The sequence below is a fragment of the Neofelis nebulosa genome, chromosome 4, assembly GCF_028018385.1.
Source record: "Neofelis nebulosa isolate mNeoNeb1 chromosome 4, mNeoNeb1.pri, whole genome shotgun sequence".
Taxonomy (NCBI): Eukaryota; Metazoa; Chordata; class Mammalia; order Carnivora; family Felidae; genus Neofelis; species Neofelis nebulosa.
In genome coordinates this window covers 166,758,441-166,780,864 of record NC_080785.1, presented here as the reverse complement: position 1 = coordinate 166,780,864, position 22,424 = coordinate 166,758,441, and the positions used below count along the sequence as shown (strand labels likewise).

Below are 22,424 nucleotides of genomic sequence, written 5' to 3'. Positions count from 1 at the left end.
AGAAAACAGGGGCGCCTGGGTGGTGCAGTCGGTTAAGCGTCCGACTTCGGCCGGGTCACGATCTCGCGGTCCGTGAGTTCGAGCCCCGCGTCGGGCTCTGGGCCGATGGCTCGGAGCCTGGAGCCTGGAGCCTGTTTCCGATTCTGTGTCTCCCTCTCTCTCTGCCTCTCCCCCGTTCATGCTCTGTCTCTCTCTGTCCCAAAAATAAATAAAAAACGTTGAAAAAAAAAATTAAAAAAAAAAAAAAAAAGAAAACAACGCTGCCCCGTGCCACCCCTGAGAGATAAACCCCTATTTGTTTTTTTGTGTTTTCTTTTATTAATAATTTTTTAAAGTTTATTTATTTTGAGAGAGAGAGAGAGAGGGAGTGTGTGTGAGTGCGTGGGAGGGGGCAGAGAGAAAGGAGGACAGAGGCTCTGAAACAGTCTTTGTGCTGACAACACAGAGCCCGATGTGGGGCTTGAACTCATGAACCACAAGATCATGACCTGAGCCAAAGCCAGACGCTTAACTGACTGAGCCATGCAGGCGCCCCATGAATTTTTACTTATTTTATTTTTTAAATGTTGATTCATTTTTGAGGGAGAGAGACAGAATGTGAGCAGGGGAGGCAGAGAGAGGGAGAGAGAGAGAGAGAGAGAGACGGAATCTGAAGCAGGCTCCAGGCTCTGAGCTGCCAGCACTGAGCCCCATGCAAGGTTCCAACCCACAAATTGTGAGATCGTGACCTGAGCCGAAGTCAGACGCTTAACCAACTGAGCCACTCAGGTGCCTCCCACCTATTTTTTTTTTTTTAATATTTACTTATTTTTGAGAGAGGGAGAGAGAGAGAATGATTGGGGGTGGGGCAGAGAGAAAGGAGGACGGAGGGTCGGAAGCAGGCTCTGCTGACAGCAACGAGCCCGACGTGGGGCTCGAACTCATGAACCTGGAGACCATGACCTGAGCCAAGTCAGGTGCTCAACTGATGGGGCCACCCAGGCGCCCCTAAACCCCCGTTTGTAAGTCACTACTTAGATTTTGGGGGTCACGTTTGCATTAAACCGGTACAAGTTCTTATCACAACCCCGTTTAACCACACCGGGGAACATTTAAAAGCGCTTTTCCCCGGGAGCCCCAGCCCCCAGCCCATCCGCAGCTCTCCTTTTCCCGCGGGGCCGGCTTTATACATTCTCTCTTCAGCCGGCAACTTGTTGGTGTTATTCTATGGATCTGCATCCTGGTCTTCTCATCTGTCCTCTGACTGGATCCCCTGAGCGCCCGCGTTGAGAAGGGAGAGCATACAGCGCCCCTAGGCTACAGGCCGTCTGTGTCCCGAGAGGGAGTACGAAGTGCCCCGGGCTTCAGCTCGGCCGCCCGTGAAGGGGGGCCAGACTCCACACACGACCACACAGCCCTGCAGGTCCGGCCCCGACCGGCCCCGTCCCTTCCCTGACCACTCACTAGCCACGCTGCCTTCCCCTGTGGGGCTTTGTGCTTGCCGTCTCCCCCGCCCCTCCGTCCCCCCTCCATTCCTCTGTCCCCCCTCCGTCCCTCCGTCCTCCCTCCATCCCTCTGTCCTCCCTCTGTCCCCCCGTCCTTCCTCTATCCTCCCTCCGTCCCTCCATCCTCCCTCCGTCCCTCTGTCCTTCCTCTGTCCTCCCTCCATCCCTCCGTCCTCCCTCCGTTACTCTGTCCTCCCTCTGTCCCGTCCTGGTCCCCCATACGCGAGTAACCCTTCTGTCAGATTTGCACGGAACGTTTCCGTTTGCCTCTCCTGGCTGGAGCATGCTGTGCGACAGTAGGGGGCCTTATCTCTCCCCAGTGGGTCACTGAGTGTGCATGTGTGCCGGCTGGCCTCACAGAGTCCCGTGCACTAGACGGCTTGCACACCAGTCAGTATTCCTGGAGGCAGCAAGTCTGAGATCAAGGTGTTGGCAGGCCTGGTTCCTTCTGAGGCCTCTCCCTGGCGTGCACATGCCGTGCCCCCATCCCGTGTCCTCACGTGGTCGTCCCTCTGTGGCCATGTCCTGATCTCTTCTTATAAGGACACAGGTCCCACTGGATTAGGGCCACTCCAATGACATCATTTTAACTTAATTATATCCTTAAAGACCCGGTCTCCAAACACAGTCCCGTTCTAAGGTCCTGAGGGTCAGGGCTTCAACAGGTGAATTTTAGGGGGACACAGTTCAGCCCATCGTGCCCTGGACAGGGCACGGAGCAGGGGAGATGCTCTGGTGACAGTGGTTAGGAGAACCACCGCGTCTCCGATGTGACAAAACAGAGGCAAAGTGCCACAGAACTCAGCACTGGCTGGCTGGGGAGGCCTGGGTTTTCCCGGGCTGAGATCTAAAGCTCAGGTCTCTCTTCTTAACGATTCTTACGTTGGCTTCTTTGGGTGGATGTCAGAGAATGTGTGGACCCCTGAAACTGAATTCAGGTTGTTTGTGTGTGTGTGTGTGTGTGTGTGTGTGTGTGTGTGTGTGTGTGTATTTATTTTTAATTTATTTTTTTCTCTTAAATGTTTATTTTTGAGAGAGAGGGAGAGCACAAGCAGAGGAGGGACAGAGAGAGAGAAAGAGAGAGAGAGAGACACAGAATCTGAAGCAGCTCCAGGCTCTGAGCTGTTAGCATAGAGCCCAGTGTGGGGCTCGAACTCGTGAACTGTGACATCATGACCTGAGCCGAAATCAGACACTTAACTGATGGAGCCACCCAGGCGCCCCTATTTTTTTTTTAATCTTTTTATTGAGGTAAGGTTCACATTAAAAAATCAGCCATTCGGGGCGCCTGGGTGGCGCAGTCCGTTAAGCGTCCGACTTCAGCTCAGGTCACGATCTCGCGGTCCGTGAGTTCGAGCCCCGCGTCGGGCTCTGGGCTGACGGCTCGGAGCCTGGAGCCTGTTTCCGATTCTGTGTCTCCCTCTCTCTCTGCCCCTCCCCCGTTCATGCTCTGTCTCTCTCTGTCCCAAAAATAAATAAATAAAAAAAAAAAAATAAAGAAAAAAAAAAAATCAGCCATTCTAAAATGCACAGCTCTGGGGCGCCTGGGTGGCTCAGTCGGTTAAGCGTCCGACTCTTGGTTTTGGCTCAGGTCACGATCTCGCAGTTTTGTGGGTTTGAGGCCCATGTCGGGCTCTGCACTGGCGGCACAGAGCCTGCTTGGGATTCTCTCTCCCACTCTCTCTGCTGTTTCTCTCAAAATAAATAAGTAAACTTAAAAAAAAATAAAATGTACACCTCAGGGACATTAAGCACACTCACACTGTTTTGCAAATCCCCCCACGTTTTCCAGAACTTTCCATCTCCCCAAACTGAGACTCTATCCCCGTGAAGCACGGACTCCCCACCCCCGGCTCCCACCATCCACTCTCTGACTCTATGGACAGGACTCCTCTAGGGACCCCCTGTGAGTGGGGTCACGCAGGACGTGTCCTTCTGTGTCTGGCCTCTGTCACTGTGCACAGTGTACTTAAAGTTCAAGATCCCTGTTTTGTTTTGTTTTATTTTTTTTGAGAGAGAGAGTGAGCAAGCGTGTGCACACGTGTGAGTGGGGGAGGGGCAGAGAGGGAGAGAAAATCTCCAGCGGGCTCCGCGCTGTCAGCACAGAGCCTGATGCGAGGCTCAACCCGTGAACCATGAGATCGTGACCTGTGCCGAATTCAAGAGTCTCATGCTAGGGGCGCCTGGGTGGCTCAGTCGGCTGAGCGTCCGACTTCGGCTCAGGTCATGATCTCACGGCTCTTGAGTTCGAGCCCCGCGTCGGGCTCTGCGCTGACAGCTCAGAGCCTGGAGCCTGCTTCATATTCTGGGTCTCTCTCTCTCTCTCTCTCTCTCTCTCTGCCCCTCTCCCGCTCATGCTCTCTGTCTCTCAAAAATAAATAAACATTTAAAAAAAAAAAAGAGTCTCATGCTTAACCGACTGAGCCCCCCAGGCACCCCAGGATCCCTGGTTTTTAGTCAGATCCTGCAAGGGGTCCCTGCCACCTCCCAAGGATTCCAGAACCTCAGCTCTTCTCCGGGGTGTGAGCGGCCAGGCGGGAGACGGCTGTGCCGAGCACACAGGCGAAATTTCTGATCGCTCGTGTGCTCGGGCTGCGCTCTTTCTAGATGTCGGTCTCAAAACGAGCTCGAAAGGCCTCCAGCGACCTGGATCAAGCCAGCGTGTCCCCATCCGAGGAGGAGAACTCAGAAAGCTCTTCTGAGTCAGAGAAGACCAGTGACCAGGTGAGCAGGTGGCTGCCTCCAGGGGGTGGGCGGGCGCACGCACAGAGGCCGAGCCGGGGCGCCCACGCTGAGCGCTTTCTCTCTCTCCGCCCAGGACTTCACCCCCGAGAAGAAAGCTGTGGTGCGGGCGCCTCGGCGGGGCCCCCCTGCGGGACGGAAGAAAAAGGTAGAGGGGTTTTTTTGTCTCTTGTTCCCACCTGCCTGCCTGCCTGCCTGCCTGCCTGCCTGCCTGCCTGCCTGCGGGAACCCCCGAGAGGCTCTGTGTGGTCACCAGCCACTGCCCGTGGGTAGAGTCTGTCCTTTCTGGAGGAGGGTAGGGCCCAGGCCACCAGGGATCACCACCGTCCGCCTCTGCCTCCACCGACGGCTTCGGTGTGTGGTTTCCGAGGGTGGAGTGTGCAGGGCCCGTCTGTGGGCCCGGAGGCCGCCCGGCTGCCACCACTCCTGAGAGGAACACAGAGGCCAGTGCAGAAACTGGGGTGCTGGAACGCTGGCCTCAGAAGGGAGAGGGGTGTCCTTAGGGGCCCCGTGTGAGGCAGGGAGAGTGGGCGTGTTGTGTGTCCGCATCCCGCGGACGGTGTGCGCGTGTTCCAGTGTGTGCCTTACGGGCTTGGGTGTGTATGAGCGTGCATGGGAGTGGGGAGCAGGATGGGGGCGGAGACAGGAGGAGGGCCCTCCTCTCACTGGGCCTCCCGCCCCTATTCTGCACTGGGAAGGGCTGTAGGGGCGCCTGGGGGCGGGGTCTCAGTCGGTCCAACGCCCAACTCTTGGTTTCGGCTCAGGTCGTGGTCCGGGGTCGAGGGATCGAGCCCCGCATCAGGCTCTGCACTGTGTGGGGAGCCTGCCCGAGATGCTCTGCCTTCCTCTGCCCCTCTCCCCTGCTCAGGCGCCTGCTCTATCTGAAATAAAAAAATTAAAACAACCAAGAGCTCTAGCCCCGGAAAGCGCGGCGGCTCTCCTCTGCCTCCCCCAGCTTCCCCGAGGGGATGAGGCCCGGGACCCCCCACGCCGAGCCCAAGGAAGAGGAAGAGGCGGTTGTTTGCGGGGAGGGGCTGCCCTTGTCCTGTGTCCTCACCTCTGCACCCCCCGCCTCTCAGAAGGCGCCCTCGGCCTCCGACTCCGACTCCAAAGCGGAATCCGACGGGGCCAAGGGCGAGCCTGTGGCCGTGGCCAGGTCAGCGCCGTCCTCTGCCTCCTCCTCTTCCTCCTCCTCCTCCGACTCGGACGTGTCCGTAAAGAAGCCTCCTCGGGGCCGGAAGCCAGGTAGGGCGCGGGCCGGGGCGCCCCCTCCCCCGCCCTGGGGGAGAGATCCCGCGCCGACCCCCCCCCCCCCTCCTTCCCTGCAGCTGAGAAGCCGCCCCCGAAGCCCCGCGGCCGGAAGCCGAAGCCAGAGCGGCCCCCGAGCAGCTCGAGCAGCGACAGGTGGGCGGCAGGCAGGCCGGGGCGGCGGGCGGGTGGGCGGCGCGCCCCCGGGCCCTCTAACGGGCGCGACTCCGCAGCGACAGCGACGAGGTGGACCGCATCAGCGAGTGGAAGCGCCGGGACGAGGAGCGAAGGCGGGAGCTGGAGGCCAGGCGGCGCCGGGAGCAGGAGGAGGAGCTGCGGCGGCTCCGCGAGCAGGAGAAGGAGGAGAAGGAGCGGCGGCGGGAGCGCGAGCGCGGGGAGGCCCCTGCCGGGGGCAGCGGGGGCAGCAGCGGGGACGAGCCGGGCGACGAGGACGAGCCCGTGAGGAAGCGCGGCCGCAAGGGCCGGGGGCGGGGGCCGCAGTCCTCGTCCGACTCGGGGCCCGAGGCCGAGCCGCAGCGAGAGGTGCGTCCTGCTGGCGCGGATGCGGCGCTACCCGCTAACCGGGAGCACAGGCCCCGGCGGGTCCCTTCCCGCCGCCCGCCGGGTCGGTGCCGGTGGGGGTGGGGGTGAAGCGGTGAAGGAGACACAGAGACCTGCGCCGTGGAGGAGCCGGGGTTCGCGTGAGGGGGCCAGACGGGACAACGTGAGGTGCGTTCCAGCACGTTGGGTGCGAAAGACAAGAAGGCAGGCCAAGGGGCATGAGCCGTCGGGTGGGCTTTTCAGTTTTAGGTGGGGTAGGCCCTGAAGGCTTTAGCTGAGAAGATGCCGTGTGCCATGAAGTAAGGATCTGAATGAAGTGAGAGGTGGTCTGGGAAGGTATCTGGGGAAACAGCACGCTGGGCTGAGAGCACAGTCTGTGCAAAGGCCCTGGGGCAGGACCAGGCCTGGTGTGTTGGAGCAACCACCAGGGGGCCCATGTGGGGTAGAACGGAGAGGTGGAGGGGGGAGAAAGAGGAGAGGGGATGGGGCAGGTCGTCCCCGGCCTTGGGGTCTCAGGGAGGACTTGGGCTTTTCCCCCAGGGAGGTGGGAGCCCTGAAGGGCTGTGGGCCGAGGAGGGCAGACTTGACTCCTGTGTTCACAGGTGCTCTCTGGGTGCTGCGGGGGGCAGGACTCTGGGATGAGTGGGGAGCAGATAGGCCTCTGTGAGCATGAGGGGTGACCCGCAGGCCCAGGGCAGTCCTGCAGGCTCGTCAACACCCCGCTTTCCTGGCACTCGCAATCTGCCTGGATCTGAGCCTCACTTCCAGGCCTGTCACCTTCTAGACCGAGCCCCACGGGACAGAGGACAACCTTACTCTCCCTGTTTTCCCTGGGTCACAAAAAAGGGCCCGAGATCCCTCCCACAGGAAGTGCAGATTGTGGGGCCGCCCCTCCCGTCGAGTGAGTGGTCCTTGTAGGACCTGAGACGCTGTCACCTGGGGCACGTGCTGGACCCAGGGGTCGTTCTTCCCGTCCTGCCCGGTCCGCCAGTTCCCAACAGTGCAGTGGTGGCAGGCGGTGGCAGGCTGAACCTCTAAAGGGAGCGCCCGCTGCCCGCCACAGCCCTGTCTCTCTCTGGACACTGCAGGCAAAGAAGGCGGCCAGACAGTCACAAAGCACAGAGCCCTCGAGGAGACCCAGCCAGAAGGAGAAGAGAGGGCGCCCCGAGGAGAGGCCCCGAGCCAGGTCGGACCCGCTTTGCCTCTCCTTCTGCAGCTACCTGGGGGCCCATCTGCCCCGTTCTGGTCCCTGCGGCTCCCGGCCTCCTGGGGATCCGTCACCCCTCACCCCGTACAGGAGGGACCCGACTTCCGAAATCAGTCTTGGAGATAGATCCAAACCAAGTGGGGCCCCGTCAGGAGGAACCGCTGCTCCAGACTGAGGTTCTGCCCCCAGTGGACACCACCCCACGTATCTGGTTGTCACGCTGGAGGTGTTCCTCGCGTTGAGGGGGTGGGGCCATCATGTTGCCCAGCCCCCCACAGGGCCCGGATGTTCCTCAGAGAGCGACCCGCCCCTTGTCAGCAGTGCTGAGGGGGGGGACCCTGTCCCCCAGACCAGTGGTCCTCAGACTGGAAATCCAAGCCGGGGGGGGGATACAGCCCATCCCCCTGCCCACTTGCTAAGCGGGAATCCAGCATCAGCGAATGAACCTTCCCGATGGGAGTTTGGCGGCTGCCTAGACTGGGTCCCAGTGGGCCCTGATCCCTCCTCCTCCCCGACCACGCACACACAGGCCCCCGGGGGCAGGGGGGGGCTACGCGGCAGGCGAGGGTAGGGCTAAGGGATGTGACTCCACAGGCCCCCCAAGGTGGAGCGGACCCGGAAGCGGTCAGAAGGGTTCCCGCCTGACCGGAAGGTGGAAAAGAAGAAAGGTGAGGAGGGCGGGCCACCAGGGCAGGTCCTCCGCTCCCGTGCACGTGCACGGGTGGAGGAAGCTGGTCGGGTGGCGGGACCGGGCCAGGGCGGCTTCTGCGGCTGCAGTCACGTGCAGGTGCTGCGTTCTCTCCTGGCCGCAGAACCTTCCGTGGAGGAAAAGTTGCAGAAGCTGCACAGCGAGATCAAGTTCGCCCTGAAAGTCGACAATCCGGTGAGACCCTCCTCGGGGTGCGGAGGTTCCTCCAGGCCAGGCAGTCCCCCAGCCCCTGGTGTGTGGAGCCCCTGAGAAGTTCTGGGAAACTGAGGCAAACCCTGGGTCTCGGTTCACCTGGCGTCCTCCAGCAGGGGGCGCCACCCAGGCTGTGCTGCTTAGTCCTCCAGGCTCTGGGTCTCAACCACCACCCCTGGGGGTCCCTGTCGCTCCGCCTGCCCCCCAGGGCACTCCCTAGGGTCCCCTCAGCTAGGTGCCGCCCCTCCTCCTCTCCCCACCCTGCAGGATGTGAAGAGGTGTCTGAATGCGCTGGAGGAGCTGGGGACCCTGCAGGTGACCTCACAGATCCTCCAGAAGAACACAGATGTGGTGGCCACACTGAAAAAGGTGCGGTGGGATCCTAGCAGCGGAAGGGCCTGGTGGCCGGCGGGGGTAGGGGTCCTGAGGGGCACGGCCTGGGCGGTGGCGGCCTTGGAGGCGGGGCTCTGGCGGGGGGCGAGACCCGCTGCGTCTCCTGAGCGGGCCTCTTGTGGGTCAGATCCGCCGTTATAAGGCCAACAAGGAGGTGATGGAGAAGGCCGCAGAGGTCTACACCCGGCTCAAGTCTCGGGTCCTGGGACCAAAGATCGAGGCCATCCAGAAGGCGACCAGAACTGGGACGGAGAAGGAGAGGGCCGAGATGGACAAGGCAGAGGAGGCGCTGGCTGGAGAGGAGGCCCCCGCGGAGAGGGCGGAGGACGAGCTGAGCGCTGGTGAGGAGCAGGGCGGGAGCCCTCGTAGACCCTCCGAGCCAGACGGCACGGGAAGCCGTGCGTGCGTGGGGGCCGCGTGTGGGAGCGTCGCGGGACAGGCTGGCTGGACCTGGGAGGGCCAGGGGTGGGCTGAGAGGAGAAAGAGGGTGTTTCCCAAAGGGACAGCGGTGCTGGGTCCCTCAGCCACAAAGGGGCTGTCGCGCTGTCCTTCCTGCTAGGGTTACGTGGTGCTGGCGGGGGCTGCGGAGAGGCGCTCCTTCTTCAGACCTGAAGCCTCCGCAGCCCCAGGGCCGGCCTGCAGGGGGCGTCTCCTTATTTCTGTCCCCAGCCCCCGCACACGTGTTTCCCCGCTCCTTTACCAGTCGCTCCCTGTCTCAGGCTTGTATGTGCGGGGGCCCGGAGCCAGCTGCAGAACCCGGCACATGCCCCAGCCTGACGGACGAGCAGTCCCGATGGGTCTGGGAGGTGTGGGCCGGGGGCATGTGGTGGGCGCTCTGCACCGGGGCCCTCGAGGGGGGTGCAGGCTCCTTTAGGGCTCCTGTCCCCAAACCAGCTCACTCGCTTGCTCCCGGCGGGCAGGGCCACGGGGTCACGAGTCCCCCTCTCCCACCCAGATCTCTCGGCCCCGGTGAATGGCGAGGCCACGTCCCAGAAAGGGGAGAGCGCGGGGGACAAGGAGCAGGAGGAAGGACAGAATTCCGAGGAGGGGCTGGGGTGCGGCTCCTCTGAAGAGCCCTTACACAACAAGTAAGTATCGCGGGGGGCCGCGGCCACGGGGGCAGCTTCCTGAGAAGGCGCCCACTGTGCGGGCTGCTCGCACACCCGCCACCCCTGCCACTGACCCGTGGGTCCCCCATCCAGGGAGCTGCTCTGGGCCCGGCCCCCCGGGAGGGCGGCTTCCTCCCGTCGCTCCGGGAACGGGCGCGTGGGCTCCTGGGTGCGGACGCCACCGTGGTGAGGACCCGGGGTCCGCCCTGCGGCCCGGCTGGGGCGGCGGAGGGCGCTCCGGACACAGCCGCGCTCCCCGGGCGCTGGGTCTCTGCTGGCGGCGGAGGGCCGCGCGCTCACCCGCACCTGTGCTGTGTCCCCACCAGCAGCGCGCAGGAGGCCCCCGAGCTGGACGTGCCCGGGAAGGAGCGGCAGGAGCGCTCGAGGGTGCGGATAGCCTCAGAGTCCCTGGACGAGGAGGACAGCTGAGCCCCGGCGGCCAGGCCCACCCGTCGCGCGTAGATGCCCCAGGCCTGCCCCGGCCCCCGCCCACCACCCAAGGAGCAGAGACCTGTTGGGGAAGCGCTGTGCTGTCCCTTTGTATCTGTCCCCTGGGTTGTTTTTCTGCCTAACTTCTGTGATTTCCAACCAACATGAAATGACTATAAAGGGTTTTTTTAATGAAAGTCACTTTTATTGACTTGGTTGTCTAGTGTTGCTGGGGCAGCTGTCCAGGACCCGTCCAGGGACGAAGGATTTAAGCCGTAGCATTCACAGCGAACGTGATCTTGGTTGCGAAGGTGCCCCTGCCTGGCCTGGCCCTGCAGGGCTGACGGTGAGGGAGAGTGGGGGTGGGGGGTGGGCCTTTATAGAAGTAATGGGGGCTCGAGTGGAGGCTGTGATCTGACCCTCCTGCGTGCGGCCGCCCAGCACCCAGGCGGGAGCAGGGACCCAGCGGGCGGGCCTGGGCCCGGAGGGTGGAGACCGTGCTTCTCTGTTCCCAGCCAGGCTGCAGGTGGCTCTGGGACCCCCGAGGCAAGATTCAGGGTCCCCAGAAGCAGTAGCTCGGGGCATTCGAGCCATTCAGGCTTGGGGGCCGCTGTGGGCTGGCCAGTGTCCTTGATGTTCCAAGGGTGTGAGCACTGGGGGCAGGACTTGCTCTGTGACCTTGGATGAGTGGCACTCCCACCCCGGGCTTCTCATTCCTCACCTGTGTAAGGATCCCAGGCTCACGGGGCCGTCACGCGGATTCAGACCGACACCCGCACTGGGCAGTTGCTGGCTAAACAGTGGCGTCCACTGTATATGACTTACCCTGCCCTGGCCAGGAGCTTCCGTTCCCACCGGGGCCGTGGTCAGGGTGGGACTTCCTGAGCCTGGCGCCCCTCGTTTGGTTTGGCTGGACTGGAGCTCCAGCTAGCATCTCTTCCTGCGATGACAGTGCATGAGGGACACCAAGGAAGGACGGGCCCCAGGGGCTTCCTGACCCGTTCCCCGTGTCTCACATGGCCAGCGCCCAGGAGCCTGGCGACCCTTTGGGGGAAGGCTGGTGTCGCATCCTGGGCTCAGAGTACCGCATCGTGTGTGAGAAGGGGCTGTGGTCCTGGGGCCTGACCGGGGGGTCGAGGGTGGGATGCGGGTTCTGGGAAGCGGGGGCTTCCTTGGCCAGGGTCCCCCCCGGCCGGAGGACAGGTGAGGCCCAGGGAGGGCGCGCCTGGCGTCCTGTATCCCCACGTGCCACCCCAGCGTGGCTGCCCTGGGCATTTGGGGAAGTGTGGCCCGGAAGGACGGGGTGCTGCGTCACAGCTGTTCTCCAGCCTCGATCAAGTGTGGGGCCTACCTGAACGTGCTGAGCACCTGCGGTCACTGTCCCACTGTCCCCCCACACTGTCCCAGGGCCCCGTCCCCTGCGGGGAAGCTCTGCTGGTCCTTCCTCAGAGGCCTCAGCCCAGGTGCTTGGAGGGCCACAGAGCATCAGCTCCGCGTAGGCCCAGGTGGGAAGTGGCTGGTTTTGTATCCGCCCCCGTCCAGTCCTCCAGCCGGCCCGGGGCATAGCCATGGCTGCTGGCTGCCGCAGCTTGACCCTCACGAAGCCCCTTGGCCACACTGAGCGTTGGCAGAGGTGGTAGGAGCCTGCCTCGGGGTGACCGTGGCCTTCTGGTACATCCGGCTGCAACGGAACATGGTTTGCTGAGGGCGTATGCTTCTAGAGCGAGGACAGAGCCGGGAGCCCAGGAGGGAGGAGCAAGAGAACTGGACGGAACCTTCTAGACTTAGGCACGTGTGCGTTCCTCTTCCTTAATGGGAGTGCTTGCTTGAGATTCTCAGGCAAACACCCTCCGTCGGCGGTCTTAGCCACCCTGGGCCCCCAGACCCGGAGGAGAAGGGGTGGACGGTGCGGGCAGGCCTAGAGCCGGGTGCGTGGTGCGGCTGAGCTCACGGTCCTTGGTGCCCCCGCTGGGGCGAGGCAGCGCAGGGTCCAGACCTTCGGGGAGGAGGGGGAGCCGGTTTGGGGCCGGGGAGGAGGCCCCGCAGAGGGCCCCCGTGGGCCGGGAGCGGCCTACAGCCGCTGCCCGCCGGGCGGCAGGGCGAAGGGGCCCACGAGCCAGCAGAGCGGTGGGCCGTGCTGCACGCTGTCCAACACCTGCTCCAGCTCTTGCCAGGCCCGGCCCACGCCCTCGTGGCTCCGGGCCAGGCGCTCTGCCGGCAGCTGCTGGACCGAGCTGGCCGAGGAGACCAGGCCATAGAGCTCACACAGGCTGTGCCGCGCCCGCCCCACACGCTGCTGGAGCTCCTCGGGGAGGCCCTGGAGGCCGGCGGCCAGGTTGCTGTAGGCCACGTGGAGCCGCTGGACGAGGCTGCAGGCCCTGGACAGGGCCCCGGCGTCCGGCACCTGCGGGAGTGGGGAGCGAGGTAAGCGGGGGCGGAGGGAGAAGAGCGGGAGCCTGAGCGTTTGGTCACGCACCTCGTGGGGAGCGCCTTCCTCCACTCTGCTGCTCGGACCCTGGTCTGGAGGTGACTGGCCCTCTGGAGCCCGCTCGGCCTTCTGAATCTAGAAAGAAAGAGACGCAGCGGAGACATTACAGCTGGTCCCCTGGGGACGTTTGGGTCTGGCCCTGGAGCCTCACGTCTAGACCTTTCCCGGGCACGGTGGAAAAGCCACAAAGAAATAAAATCCTTTGATGAGAAACGAATGAAAAGGTCTCGGAGGTGCCTTACAGAGTCCACCTCTCTCGTGTCCCACATCCCTGCTTCGGAGGCGCATTCTGAACCCGGTGCCTCTTGCTGCCATGGGAGCCACCCCAGAGGCCCCACTGTCCGTCATGTGCCGGGAGTTTTGCAGGAATCTCCCGGGTTCAGCCCGTTCTCCCATCAGCAGCTAGTGACCCCCTAGAGAAACCTAGGTGGGGTCAGGCCACTCCTCAGTCCTGGGTGCTGGGGGGGTTGCTGGGGGGCATCCCTGGTCCCCACCTCCTCCATGCCATGAGTCCCCCCCCCCCCCCGCCCCGGTTGTGACAACCACAGGCATCCCCACAGATTGCCAAGTGTCCCTGGGAACAGAATCACCCCCCCAGGGGACACTTCCTAGGTTAAGGGGTTCCACTGGCCCCCAGGAGCCTTTACATTATGTTGACCACCTCTCACCTGCTGAGGTCATGGGAGGCTGCACACACAGGGCAGTGACTTACAGACCTTGAGGTCACCCTGGGTGATGCCATCTAACCACTTGGAGATGCATTCTGGTGTCTGGGGTGAGCACGGCTTTACTCGTTATTTTTCCCCCATAATTAACCCTGGCTTTCCCCTCCGCGGCACTGCTAACACTGGCATTGGTTCTGGATCATTCTGTGTGCTGTACTATTGGTGTCCTGGGCACTGGGGGTGGGGGACTGAGCAGCGTCCCTGACCCCGCCCACTCAAGGCCAGGAGCACCATTTCCTGCAGTTGTGACAGCCACAGATGTCCCCAGACATGGCCCAGCGTCCCAGGGGCCTGTTCACTCCTGTGGAGATCCCGCTGGATCGGACCCGCGGTCTTCGTGCTGTGGCCCACCAGAGACCGTGGGGCACCGACTGAAATCACCGTTGTGTGGGTGCAGCCTGGGGATCTGGATTCAGGCAGCATTGCTGAGTTCTTCACTGCATGTGTATCTAAACGTCTAAGAGCCATGACCTTGGAGACCGGGAGGTCCTCAGAGCTGGGGGACCCTCGCCGTCTGCACTGGCCACAGGGGGCTGCCGCTGGACTGGGCTCAGCTCCGCCTCTGGCACAGAGCAGGAGCCGACACGTTAGCTGTCCGCCGTGGAGAAGCCTCCGTGGGGCTCGGTAGATGCCCGTCGGGTCACCACACGTGGATGGGGGAGCGTGGGGAGGGGAAGGCTCTTACCAGCTTGAAGGCGTCCTCCAGCTGGGCCAGCGCGGCCCTGGCCTGGAACTGGCCGTGTTGCAGGTGGCTCAGGGCGTGCTCAAACGCCCGCTGGCGGAAGCCGGGGGCCAGGTCGCCCAGACGCACAAAGTAGCTGCGCTGGTCGGCCGTGAGCACCCTTGGCTCAGGCTCGGAGGCGGCAAGCTGGGCTGCAGGGAAGAGGGGATCACTGGATCCGAGAGGCCCCGGGATGGGTTTTACAGAAGCCCAGCCCCGTGGGAGGTGGGCCGGCCCTGCCCTTCTTACCTTGCTCCTCGGCATCCAGGGGCTGGAAGACATCCCCCAGCTCCTTCAGCTCATCCCGGAGTGTCGCGAAGCTCGTGGCTCCTTCGTGGCCGCGCGCGGTGGCCACGTGCCCCGCATCCTCCCTGCCCAGGGTGGCGCCCTGGGGACGTGTTGCTTCAGCGGTGGCTTCCCGGACAAGGTCCAGGCCTGCACCAAGTGTGTCCGGGGCGCTGGATACTCCGGGGGACAGAGCTTCCCCTCCTTTGCGGGGGGCACTGGAACTGGTGAGTCCGCCCCACCCAGGGTCCCGGGTGCCAGGTAACCAGTTCTGGATGGTGCCGAGACCAGTCTGCACTGCCCCCTTGGCCACGTTCCCTGCCCCTGTCACCCCAGCGGACACTGTGTCTTTGGTGCCTGTGACAATATTCTTGGTGGTGTCCAGGCCGGTCTGGACGGTGCCCTTGGCCATGCCCAGTGCGCCTGTGAGCCCAGTAGATAGGGTGTCCTTGGTGCCCATCAGGACGGTCTTTGAAGTGTCCAGGCCGGTCTGGACGGTGCCCTTGGCCATGTTCACTGCCCCTGTCACCCCAGCGGACACTGTGTCTTTAGTGCCTGTGACAATATTCTTGGTGGTGTCCAGGCCGGTCTGGACGGTGCCCTTGGCCATGCCCGGTGCGCCTGTGAGCCCAGTAGATAGGGTGTCCTTGGTGCCCGTCAGGACGGTCTTTGAAGTGTCCAGGCCGGTCTGGACGGTGCCCTTGGCCATGCCCAATGCGCCTGTGAGCCCAGTAGATAGGGTGTCCTTGGTGCCCGTCAGGACGGTCTTTGAAGTGTCCAGGCCGGTCTGGACGGTGCCCTTGGCCATGCCCAGTGCGCCTGTGAGCCCAGTAGATAGGGTGTCCTTGGTGCCCATCAGGACGGTCTTTGAAGTGTCCAGGCCGGTCTGGACGGTGCCCTTGGCCATGTTCACTGCCCCTGTCACCCCAGCGGACACTGTGTCTTTAGTGCCTGTGACAATATTCTTGGTGGTGTCCAGGCCGGTCTGGACGGTGCCCTTGGCCATGCCCAGTGCGCCTGTGAGCCCAGTAGATAGGGTGTCCTTGGTGCCCGTCAGAACGGTCTTTGAAGTGTCCAGGCCGGTCTGGACGGTGCCCTTAGCCATGCCCAGTGCGCCTGTGAGCCCAGTAGATAGGGTGTCCTTGGTGCCCGTCAGGACGGTCTTTGAAGTGTCCAGGCCGGTCTGGACGGTGCCCTTGGCCATGCCCAATGCGCCTGTGAGCCCAGTAGATAGGGTGTCCTTGGTGCCCGTCAGGACGGTCTTTGAAGTGTCCAGGCCGGTCTGGACGGTGCCCTTGGCCATGCCCAGTGCGCCTGTGAGCCCAGTAGATAGGGTGTCCTTGGTGCCCATCAGGACGGTCTTTGAAGTGTCCAGGCCGGTCTGGACGGTGCCCTTGGCCATGTTCACTGCCCCTGTCACCCCAGCGGACACTGTGTCTTTAGTGCCTGTGACAATATTCTTGGTGGTGTCCAGGCCGGTCTGGACAGTGCCCTTGGCCATGCCCAGTGCGCCTGTGAGCCCAGTAGATAGGGTGTCCTTGGTGCCTGTCAGGACGGTCTTTGAAGTGTCCAGGCCGGTCTGGACGGTGCCCTTGGCCATGCCCAGTGCGCCTGTGAGCCCAGTAGATAGGGTGTCCTTGGTGCCCGTCAGGACGGTCTTTGAAGTGTCCAGGCCGGTCTGGACAGCCCCTTTGGCCACATTCATGGCTCCAGTCACCCCACTGCACACGGTGTCCTTGGTGCCCGTCAAGACGGTCTTTGAAGTGTCCAGGCCGGTCTGGACGGTGCCCTTGGCCATGCCCAGTACGCCTGTGAGCCCAGTAGATAGGGTGTCCTTGGTGCCTGTCAAGACGGTCTTTGAAGTGTCCAGGCCAGTCTGGACGGTGCCCTTGGCCATGCCCAGTGTGCCTGTGAGCCCAGTAGATAGGGTGTCCTTGGTGCCCGTCAGGACGGTCTTTGAAGTGTCCAGGCCGGTCTGGACGGTGCCCTTGGCCATGCCCAGTGTGCCTGTGAGCCCAGTAGATAGGGTGTCCTTGGTGCCCGTCAGGACGGTCTTTGAAGTGTCCAGGCCGGTCTGGACAGCCCCTTTGGCCACATTCATGGCTCCAGTCACCCCACTGCACACGGTGTCCTTGGTGCCCGTCAGGACAGCCTTGGTGGTGTCCAGGCCAGTCTGGACGGTGCCCTTGGCCATGTTCATTGCCCCCGAGAATCCCGTGGACACAGTGTCCTTGGTGCCCATCAGGACGGTCTTTGAAGTGTCCAGGCCGGTCTGGATGGTGCCCTTGGCCATGCCCAGTGCACCTGTGAGCCCAGTAGATAGGGTGTCCTTGGTGCCCGTCAGGACAGCCTTTGAAGTGTCCAGGCCGGTCTGGACAGCCCCTTTGGCCACATTCATGGCACCAGTCACCCCACTGCACACGGTGTCCTTGGTGCCCGTCAGGACGGTCTTTGAAGTGTCCAGGCCGGTCTGGACGGTGCCCTTGGCCATGGTCACTGCCCCTGTCACCCCAGCGGACACTGTGTCTTTAGTGCCTGTGACAATATTCTTGGTGGTTTCCAGGCCTGTCTGGACGGTGCCCTTGGCCATGTTCACTGCCCCTGTCACCCCAGCGGACACTGTGTCTTTGGTGCCTGTGACAATATTCTTGGTGGTGTCCAGGCCGGTCTGGACGGTGCCCTTGGCCATGCCCAGTGCACCTGTGAGCCCAGTAGATAGGGTGTCCTTGGTGCCCGTCAGGACGGTCTTTGAAGTGTCCAGGCCAGTCTGGACAGCCCCTTTGGCCACATTCATGGCTCCAGTCACCCCACTGCACACGGTGTCCTTGGTGCCCGTCAGGACAGCCTTGGTGGTGTCCAGGCCAGTCTGGACGGTGCCCTTGGCCATGTTCATTGCCCCCGAGAGCCCCGTGGACACAGTGTCCTTGGTACCCGTCAGGAAGGTCTTTGAAGTGTCCAGGCCGGTCTGGACGGTGCCCTTGGCCATGTTCACTGCCCCTGTCACCCCAGCGGACACTGTGTCTTTAGTGCCTGTGACAATATTCTTGGTGGTGTCCAGGCCGGTCTGGACGGTGCCCTTGGCCATGCCCAGTGCGCCTGTGAGCCCAGTAGATAGGGTGTCCTTGGTGCCCGTCAGGACGGTCTTTGAAGTGTCCAGGCCGGTCTGGACAGCCCCTTTGGCCACATTCATGGCACCAGTCACCCCACTGCACACGGTGTCCTTGGTGCCCGTCAGGACGGTCTTTGAAGTGTCCAGGCCGGTCTGGACGGTGCCCTTGGCCATGGTCACTGCCCCTGTCACCCCAGCGGACACGGTGTCTTTGGTACCTGTGACAATATTCTTGGTGGTTTCCAGGCCGGTCTGGACGGTGCCCTTGGCCATGTTCACTGCCCCTGTCACCCCAGCCGACATTGTGTCTTTAGTGCCTGTGACAATATTCTTGGTGGTGTCCAGGCCGGTCTGGACGGTACCCTTGGCCATGCCCAGTGCACCTGTGAGCCCAGTAGATAGGGTGTCCTTGGTGCCCGTCAGGACGGTCTTTGAAGTGTCCAGGCCGGTCTGGACGGTGCCCTTGGCCATGCCCAGTGCGCCTGTGAGCCCAGTAGATAGGGTGTCCTTGGTGCCTGTCAGGACGGTCTTTGAAGTGTCCAGGCCAGTCTGGACAGCCCCTTTGGCCACATTCATGGCTCCGGTCACCCCACTGCACACGGTGTCCTTGGTGCCCGTCAGGACAGCCTTGGTGGTGTCCAGGCCAGTCTGGACGGTGCCCTTGGCCATGTTCATTGCCCCCGAGAGCCCCGTGGACACAGTGTCCTTGGTGCCCGTCAGGACGGTCTTTGAAGTGTCCAGGCCGGTCTGGACGGTGCCCTTGGCCATGTTCACTGCCCCTGTCACCCCAGTGGACACTGTGTCTTTAGTGCCTGTGACAATATTCTTGGTGGTGTCCAGGCCGGTCTGGACGGTGCCCTTGGCCATGCCCAGTGCGCCTGTGAGCCCAGTAGATAGGGTGTCCTTGGTGCCCGTCAGGACAGCCTTTGAAGTGTCCAGGCCGGTCTGGACAGCCCCTTTGGCCACATTCATGGCACCAGTCACCCCACTGCACACGGTGTCCTTGGTGCCCGTCAGGACGGTCTTTGAAGTGTCCAGGCCGGTCTGGACGGTGCCCTTAGCCACACCCACTGCCCCTGTGACGCCACTGGCCACAGTCTCCTTGGCACCTGAGAGGGCAGACCGGGTCATGCCCAGGCCTCCGTGCACCACACCTTTAGCTGCGTCCACTACGTTGGCCATCCCGGAGGAGATGGTGTCCTTGGTCTTACTCATCTTGGAGCTCACCAGGTCCTTTGCCCCAGGGGTCATCTGATAAGAAAGGACACGCATGGTCAGGAGGAGAGCCCGAGGCGCTCCGCACCCCAGACTTCAGCCAGCCCGATCCCTCGTGTGCATTAGGGCGAAGGACTGTCACCCAGAGAGTCTGCCCGTCACCTCCCACCTGTACATACTCTGCTCTCACACTGTCATCCAGCCATGGCCTTCCAGGGCCCGGCCTTCCCGAGCTCTGTCACAGCGCTGGGCGACGCCCCCAGTGGCAGGTCCCCACACCCCCAGAACCTTTGCCAAAGTCCCCTGGCCTTGGGCTCAGTGCCGGGTGCCGGGTGACATAGTTGGTTCGTCTTGCCTACTCTTCAAAGGGCAGTTTCTCTAATCTGGTCAAACTAACAAAGGGTTGTGGCGGCCTGAGTCGCCACCACTCGCTTTCAACCACAAGTGTGCTGTTTGTAATCCAGAGCTTCTTAACCGGGGGTGATTCTACCCTCCAGGGGACCCTGGGTGGCGTCTGCGGACATCTGTGGTTGCCACGACTCGGGGACAGGGTGCCCCAGGCGTCGAGCGAGCAGGGCACAGGGATGCCGTGCAATACCCCCCCGCAGCGCCCAGGACATGCCACAACCAGGATCTGGCCGCAAACGGCCACAATACTGAGCTGGAGGGAGCCCCGAAATTTTGTTCTTACCTCTGCCCACCTGCTACCCTGCCTCGTTTCAAGTGGGCGCTTGGGCTGTGTGCCTGCAGAGACCTGAGTTCGAATCTCAGCCCTCCGCCCCTCTCTAGCCCCCCGCTGTGTGACCTCAGGCAAGACACATCCCCTGTGAGATTTTTGGCTGAAGCCTGGTGACTAACACAACTGCCTCCTTCAAGGATTATGGAGGAAGGGAGTCAAGGTGCCTGAAGCACTTTGCAGGAGACTGAGACTGAGACGGGGAGGGAACAGGGTGTGGCCTTGGCTGTCCCGGTCTGTTGTAATCTGGGCCAGAAGGGCCACTGGCGTTCCTTGAGCTGAGGGGGGCAGAGGGGAGTAGAGTAAGACTGCAGGGGGGCGGGGGGGTGGGGTGGGGGGATGGCGCCTGGGTGGCTCAGTCCGTGAAGGTCCGACTTCGGCTCAGGTCACGATTTTGCAGTTCGTGATTTCGAGCCCCGAATCGGGATCGGCACTGACGGTGCGGAGCCTGCTTGGGATTCTCTCTCTCTCTGCCCTTCCCCCACTCTCACTCGCTCTCTCAACATAAATAAATAAACTTTAAAGAAAAAAAAAGACTCCAGGATGGGCGCTTAAGCGTGCCCAGTGAAGCAGTCCTAACAGGGCTGTGGCGCCCTGCTGTGGCCCTTAGCGGTCGCGCATCAGTCCCTCCGTCTGGCCCAGCCTTGGGGACGTGATAGCGAGGGGAGAGCCCCGTTCATCTGGGATGGATGGAAGGTGCAGGAAGGTTCCCTAGCCACGCCTGGCTGTGTGACCTTCAGCAAGCGGCTTGGCTTCTCTGTGCTTTTTGGCTGTGGTGTGGGGTACTCTCGCTCCCTTCCTCGCGGGGCAGGTTCACCAGTAAGTGGCACACAGGAAGCACGCAGCCCCGAGCCTGGCGTGCGCTGAGGGGCCCGTGTTTCCGGCCCGTTATTGCTAGACAGAGCGGGAGACCGTGAGCAGCCTTGCCGCGCCGGGCAGGTGGGCGGTGGGCGGCATTGCACCCATTTCGCAGATGTGGAAACGGAAGCTCAGAGGGGAGACTACGCCTGGAATCCCACAGCAGGACGCACTGGGGTGTCTGCCCTCCCCTTGGCCTACGACAGCCCCTCAGAAGGCAGGAACCGAAACCTCCCCCGAGAAGCGCCAGAAGGAGGCGGAGGCCATCAGGCCTCAGGTCCACCAGCCCCTCTCACCTTATCTGGAGGCGGCGGCTGCTTCTCCCCGCCGGCCGTCTGCTCCAGGTTGGTGGCTGCTGTGGGCACAGGAGCTGGTCAGGCAACCAGGAAGGGCGAGGGACGTGGGCTGGCATCAGCCAACGGGCCTGGGGCCCGTTGCGTAATTGGTGGGCACAGCCTGAAAGGTCAGGAATGTCCCAGCCGCCCTGCCAGGGACAGCAGGAGGTGACATCGACAGCCAGTGACTGAGCCCTGCCGGAGGCTCCCCTGGAGCCCTGGGGCTTTGGGCTGCTGGTACGGGAGTTCTCTGGAGTTTTCTATGCCCGGGTCCCGGGCCCTGGACACTCACCCCGGAGGGGACCCGAGGAAGGGTATTAAGGGCCCCGCCCCAGCCGCAGCTGCCTGTCTGGCCTGGGTATGTGGGGCAGGAGTCACTGGCCTGGGGCGCTGGGCCCAGAGTGAGCGAGCGTCCAGGCCCACGCTCCCCGGCATCAGCCCCGCTGAGCAAATGGAGGATAGGGAGTCCCCCGCTCCCTCCCCCCCAGCCCCTGCCGCCAAGGCTATGTGACCCCAGGGAAGCCAGCCCCCTTTGCTGGGAACCAGGATGGAAACCTTCAGTGAGCTCAGACACGGGGAGCACCCAGTCCCCGGTGCATCAGAAATGGGGTGGGATGCAGGGGAGGGGTTGAGAAAGCAGAGAGACAGGCTGTGTCCACACCCTCGCCGTTGCTGGTTATGCTACTTTGGGCCCCTCTCCTGCCCTACGTAGGCCTCAGTTTCCCCCATCTGGTGCCACCTGAGCACGCCAGCCTGGAGTGTCTGTTGAGGTGATGCTGGCACGTGTGAACCCCCCCCCCCCCACAAATGATCAAAAGTCCCTGCTCGGGGATGTTTATTCCCGGGACCCACCTCTAGAGCCGCTGCCCCCACGGAGCTGTCCACTCACCCTGAGCCTGGGGCTGCGCGGACGCACCCGCAGGGTCGGCGACCGGCCGGACCTCTCTCGTAGAACTGTGGGCGCTGGCCACCAGGTTCCGGGCAGAACTGAAGCCAGGCAGGGACCCCAAGAAACTTCCCAGGGTCTACACGGGGCGGGGGGGGGGGGGGGGAAGCGTTAGCAGGGCCAGGGTGCTGGGTGGGGGGAATGCTTTGGACAGCACTGGGTTCCTGCATCCCCTCGGGCCCTTCATCCTGGGTAGACCCCAGGAGGGTGTCTTAGCCTCTCTGAGTCTCAGTTTCTCTGCCTGGGCCACGGGCAGAGTCAGCCTGCCTCCCGTAGACAGAGGAAAAGTTCATCCTCCGGGTCTCCAAAGGCCTTTTCCCTCCACGGCCCCCCCCCCCCCCATTTCACAGATGGGGAAACTGAGGCCCAGAGAGGGGCCACGGCTGGTTCCAGGTCACATGGTAGGGAAGGAGCTGAGGGTTGCTTGTGTCCCCCCGCTCCCCCCACCCTTCAGCTTGGGACCGGAGGGGACAGTTGGTACCATGGCTCGCAGAGCCTTCCCACCCCACCCTTCCCAGGCCCTCCGGACCCCGGTACCGTGAAGGTCACCTTCCCAAGGTTCCCGGGGGGTCCCCAGGTCCCGGCAGGGATCTCCCCCACCGCACCTCCCCTCACCTTGCCCTTGGGTTTGGGAGGATCCCGGCCTCCTTCATCTGGGGCAGACATGGTAATATTCTGAGCAGCTGGAAAGGGGCGGAGAGGGTGTGTGAATCGGGGGGCTCCCGGGCCTCCTGCCGCACCCCTCCCGCGCCGGCCACACCCCTCCGGCCCAGCCTCACCCTGGCGTTGCTCACCTGGGGTGCGTGAGGGTCCCTCAGAGCCACAGGCGGTGCAGCTGGGGGCTGGCTCTGCTCTCGGCTACCAGGCCTTATAGGGTCTGGGGCAGGCCCGGGCCCGGCCGGCAGAGGCAGGCGGCCAGCGGGCCGGGGGAG

At 62.9% G+C, this 22,424-nt stretch overlaps 2 protein-coding genes across 4 annotated transcripts in view; one reads left to right on the top strand and one right to left on the bottom strand.

Moving 5' to 3' along the window:
• The window catches only part of HDGFL2 (HDGF like 2), a 21,343-nt gene extending 11,068 nt beyond the window's left edge, over positions 1-10,275 (top strand). The window contains exons 5-16 of one of the 2 annotated variants that reach the window (XM_058728969.1): positions 4,092-4,208; positions 4,303-4,374; positions 5,306-5,471; positions 5,555-5,630; positions 5,708-6,017; positions 7,124-7,221; positions 7,837-7,910; positions 8,055-8,125; positions 8,411-8,512; positions 8,664-8,877; positions 9,492-9,624; positions 9,975-10,275. In XM_058728969.1, the coding sequence (XP_058584952.1) occupies positions 4,092-4,208; positions 4,303-4,374; positions 5,306-5,471; positions 5,555-5,630; positions 5,708-6,017; positions 7,124-7,221; positions 7,837-7,910; positions 8,055-8,125; positions 8,411-8,512; positions 8,664-8,877; positions 9,492-9,624; positions 9,975-10,074 (1,533 nt within the window). In that variant the 3' untranslated portion in view covers positions 10,075-10,275. Of the gene's footprint in view, positions 1-4,091; positions 4,209-4,302; positions 4,375-5,305; positions 5,472-5,554; positions 5,631-5,707; positions 6,018-7,123; positions 7,222-7,836; positions 7,911-8,054; positions 8,126-8,410; positions 8,513-8,663; positions 8,878-9,491; positions 9,625-9,971 lie in introns of both variants that reach the window. The other variant, XM_058728968.1, reaches the window with a different exon arrangement.
• Positions 10,257-22,424, bottom strand: PLIN4 (perilipin 4). Of its 2 annotated transcripts, none has more exons than XM_058728918.1 (8): positions 22,287-22,424; positions 22,108-22,175; positions 21,436-21,571; positions 20,508-20,563; positions 14,258-18,653; positions 13,973-14,160; positions 12,551-12,637; positions 10,257-12,478 (listed from the first exon to the last, which is right to left on the bottom strand). In XM_058728918.1, exons 2-8 carry the CDS (start codon positions 22,156-22,158, stop codon positions 12,146-12,148), a joined length of 5,247 nt encoding a protein of 1,748 aa, XP_058584901.1. In that variant the 5' UTR covers positions 22,159-22,175; positions 22,287-22,424; the 3' UTR covers positions 10,257-12,145. The 2 variants fall into 2 exon arrangements, with proteins under 2 accessions (XP_058584901.1, XP_058584900.1); XM_058728917.1 differs by having other exon boundaries at positions 20,508-20,566; positions 22,287-22,423.

Coding starts and splice junctions, on each gene's coding strand:
- PLIN4 (XM_058728917.1), bottom strand. CDS start 22,158: ATGTCTGCCCCAGATGAAGGAGGCCGGGATCCTCCCAAACCCAAGGGC. Junction 21,572..22,107: donor CTCCCAAACCCAAGGGCAAG/GTGAGGGGAGGT, acceptor CGCCCCGTGTAG/ACCCTGGGAAGTTTCTTGGG. Junction 14,161..14,257: donor CCTGGATGCCGAGGAGCAAG/GTAAGAAGGGCA, acceptor TCTTCCCTGCAG/CCCAGCTTGCCGCCTCCGAG.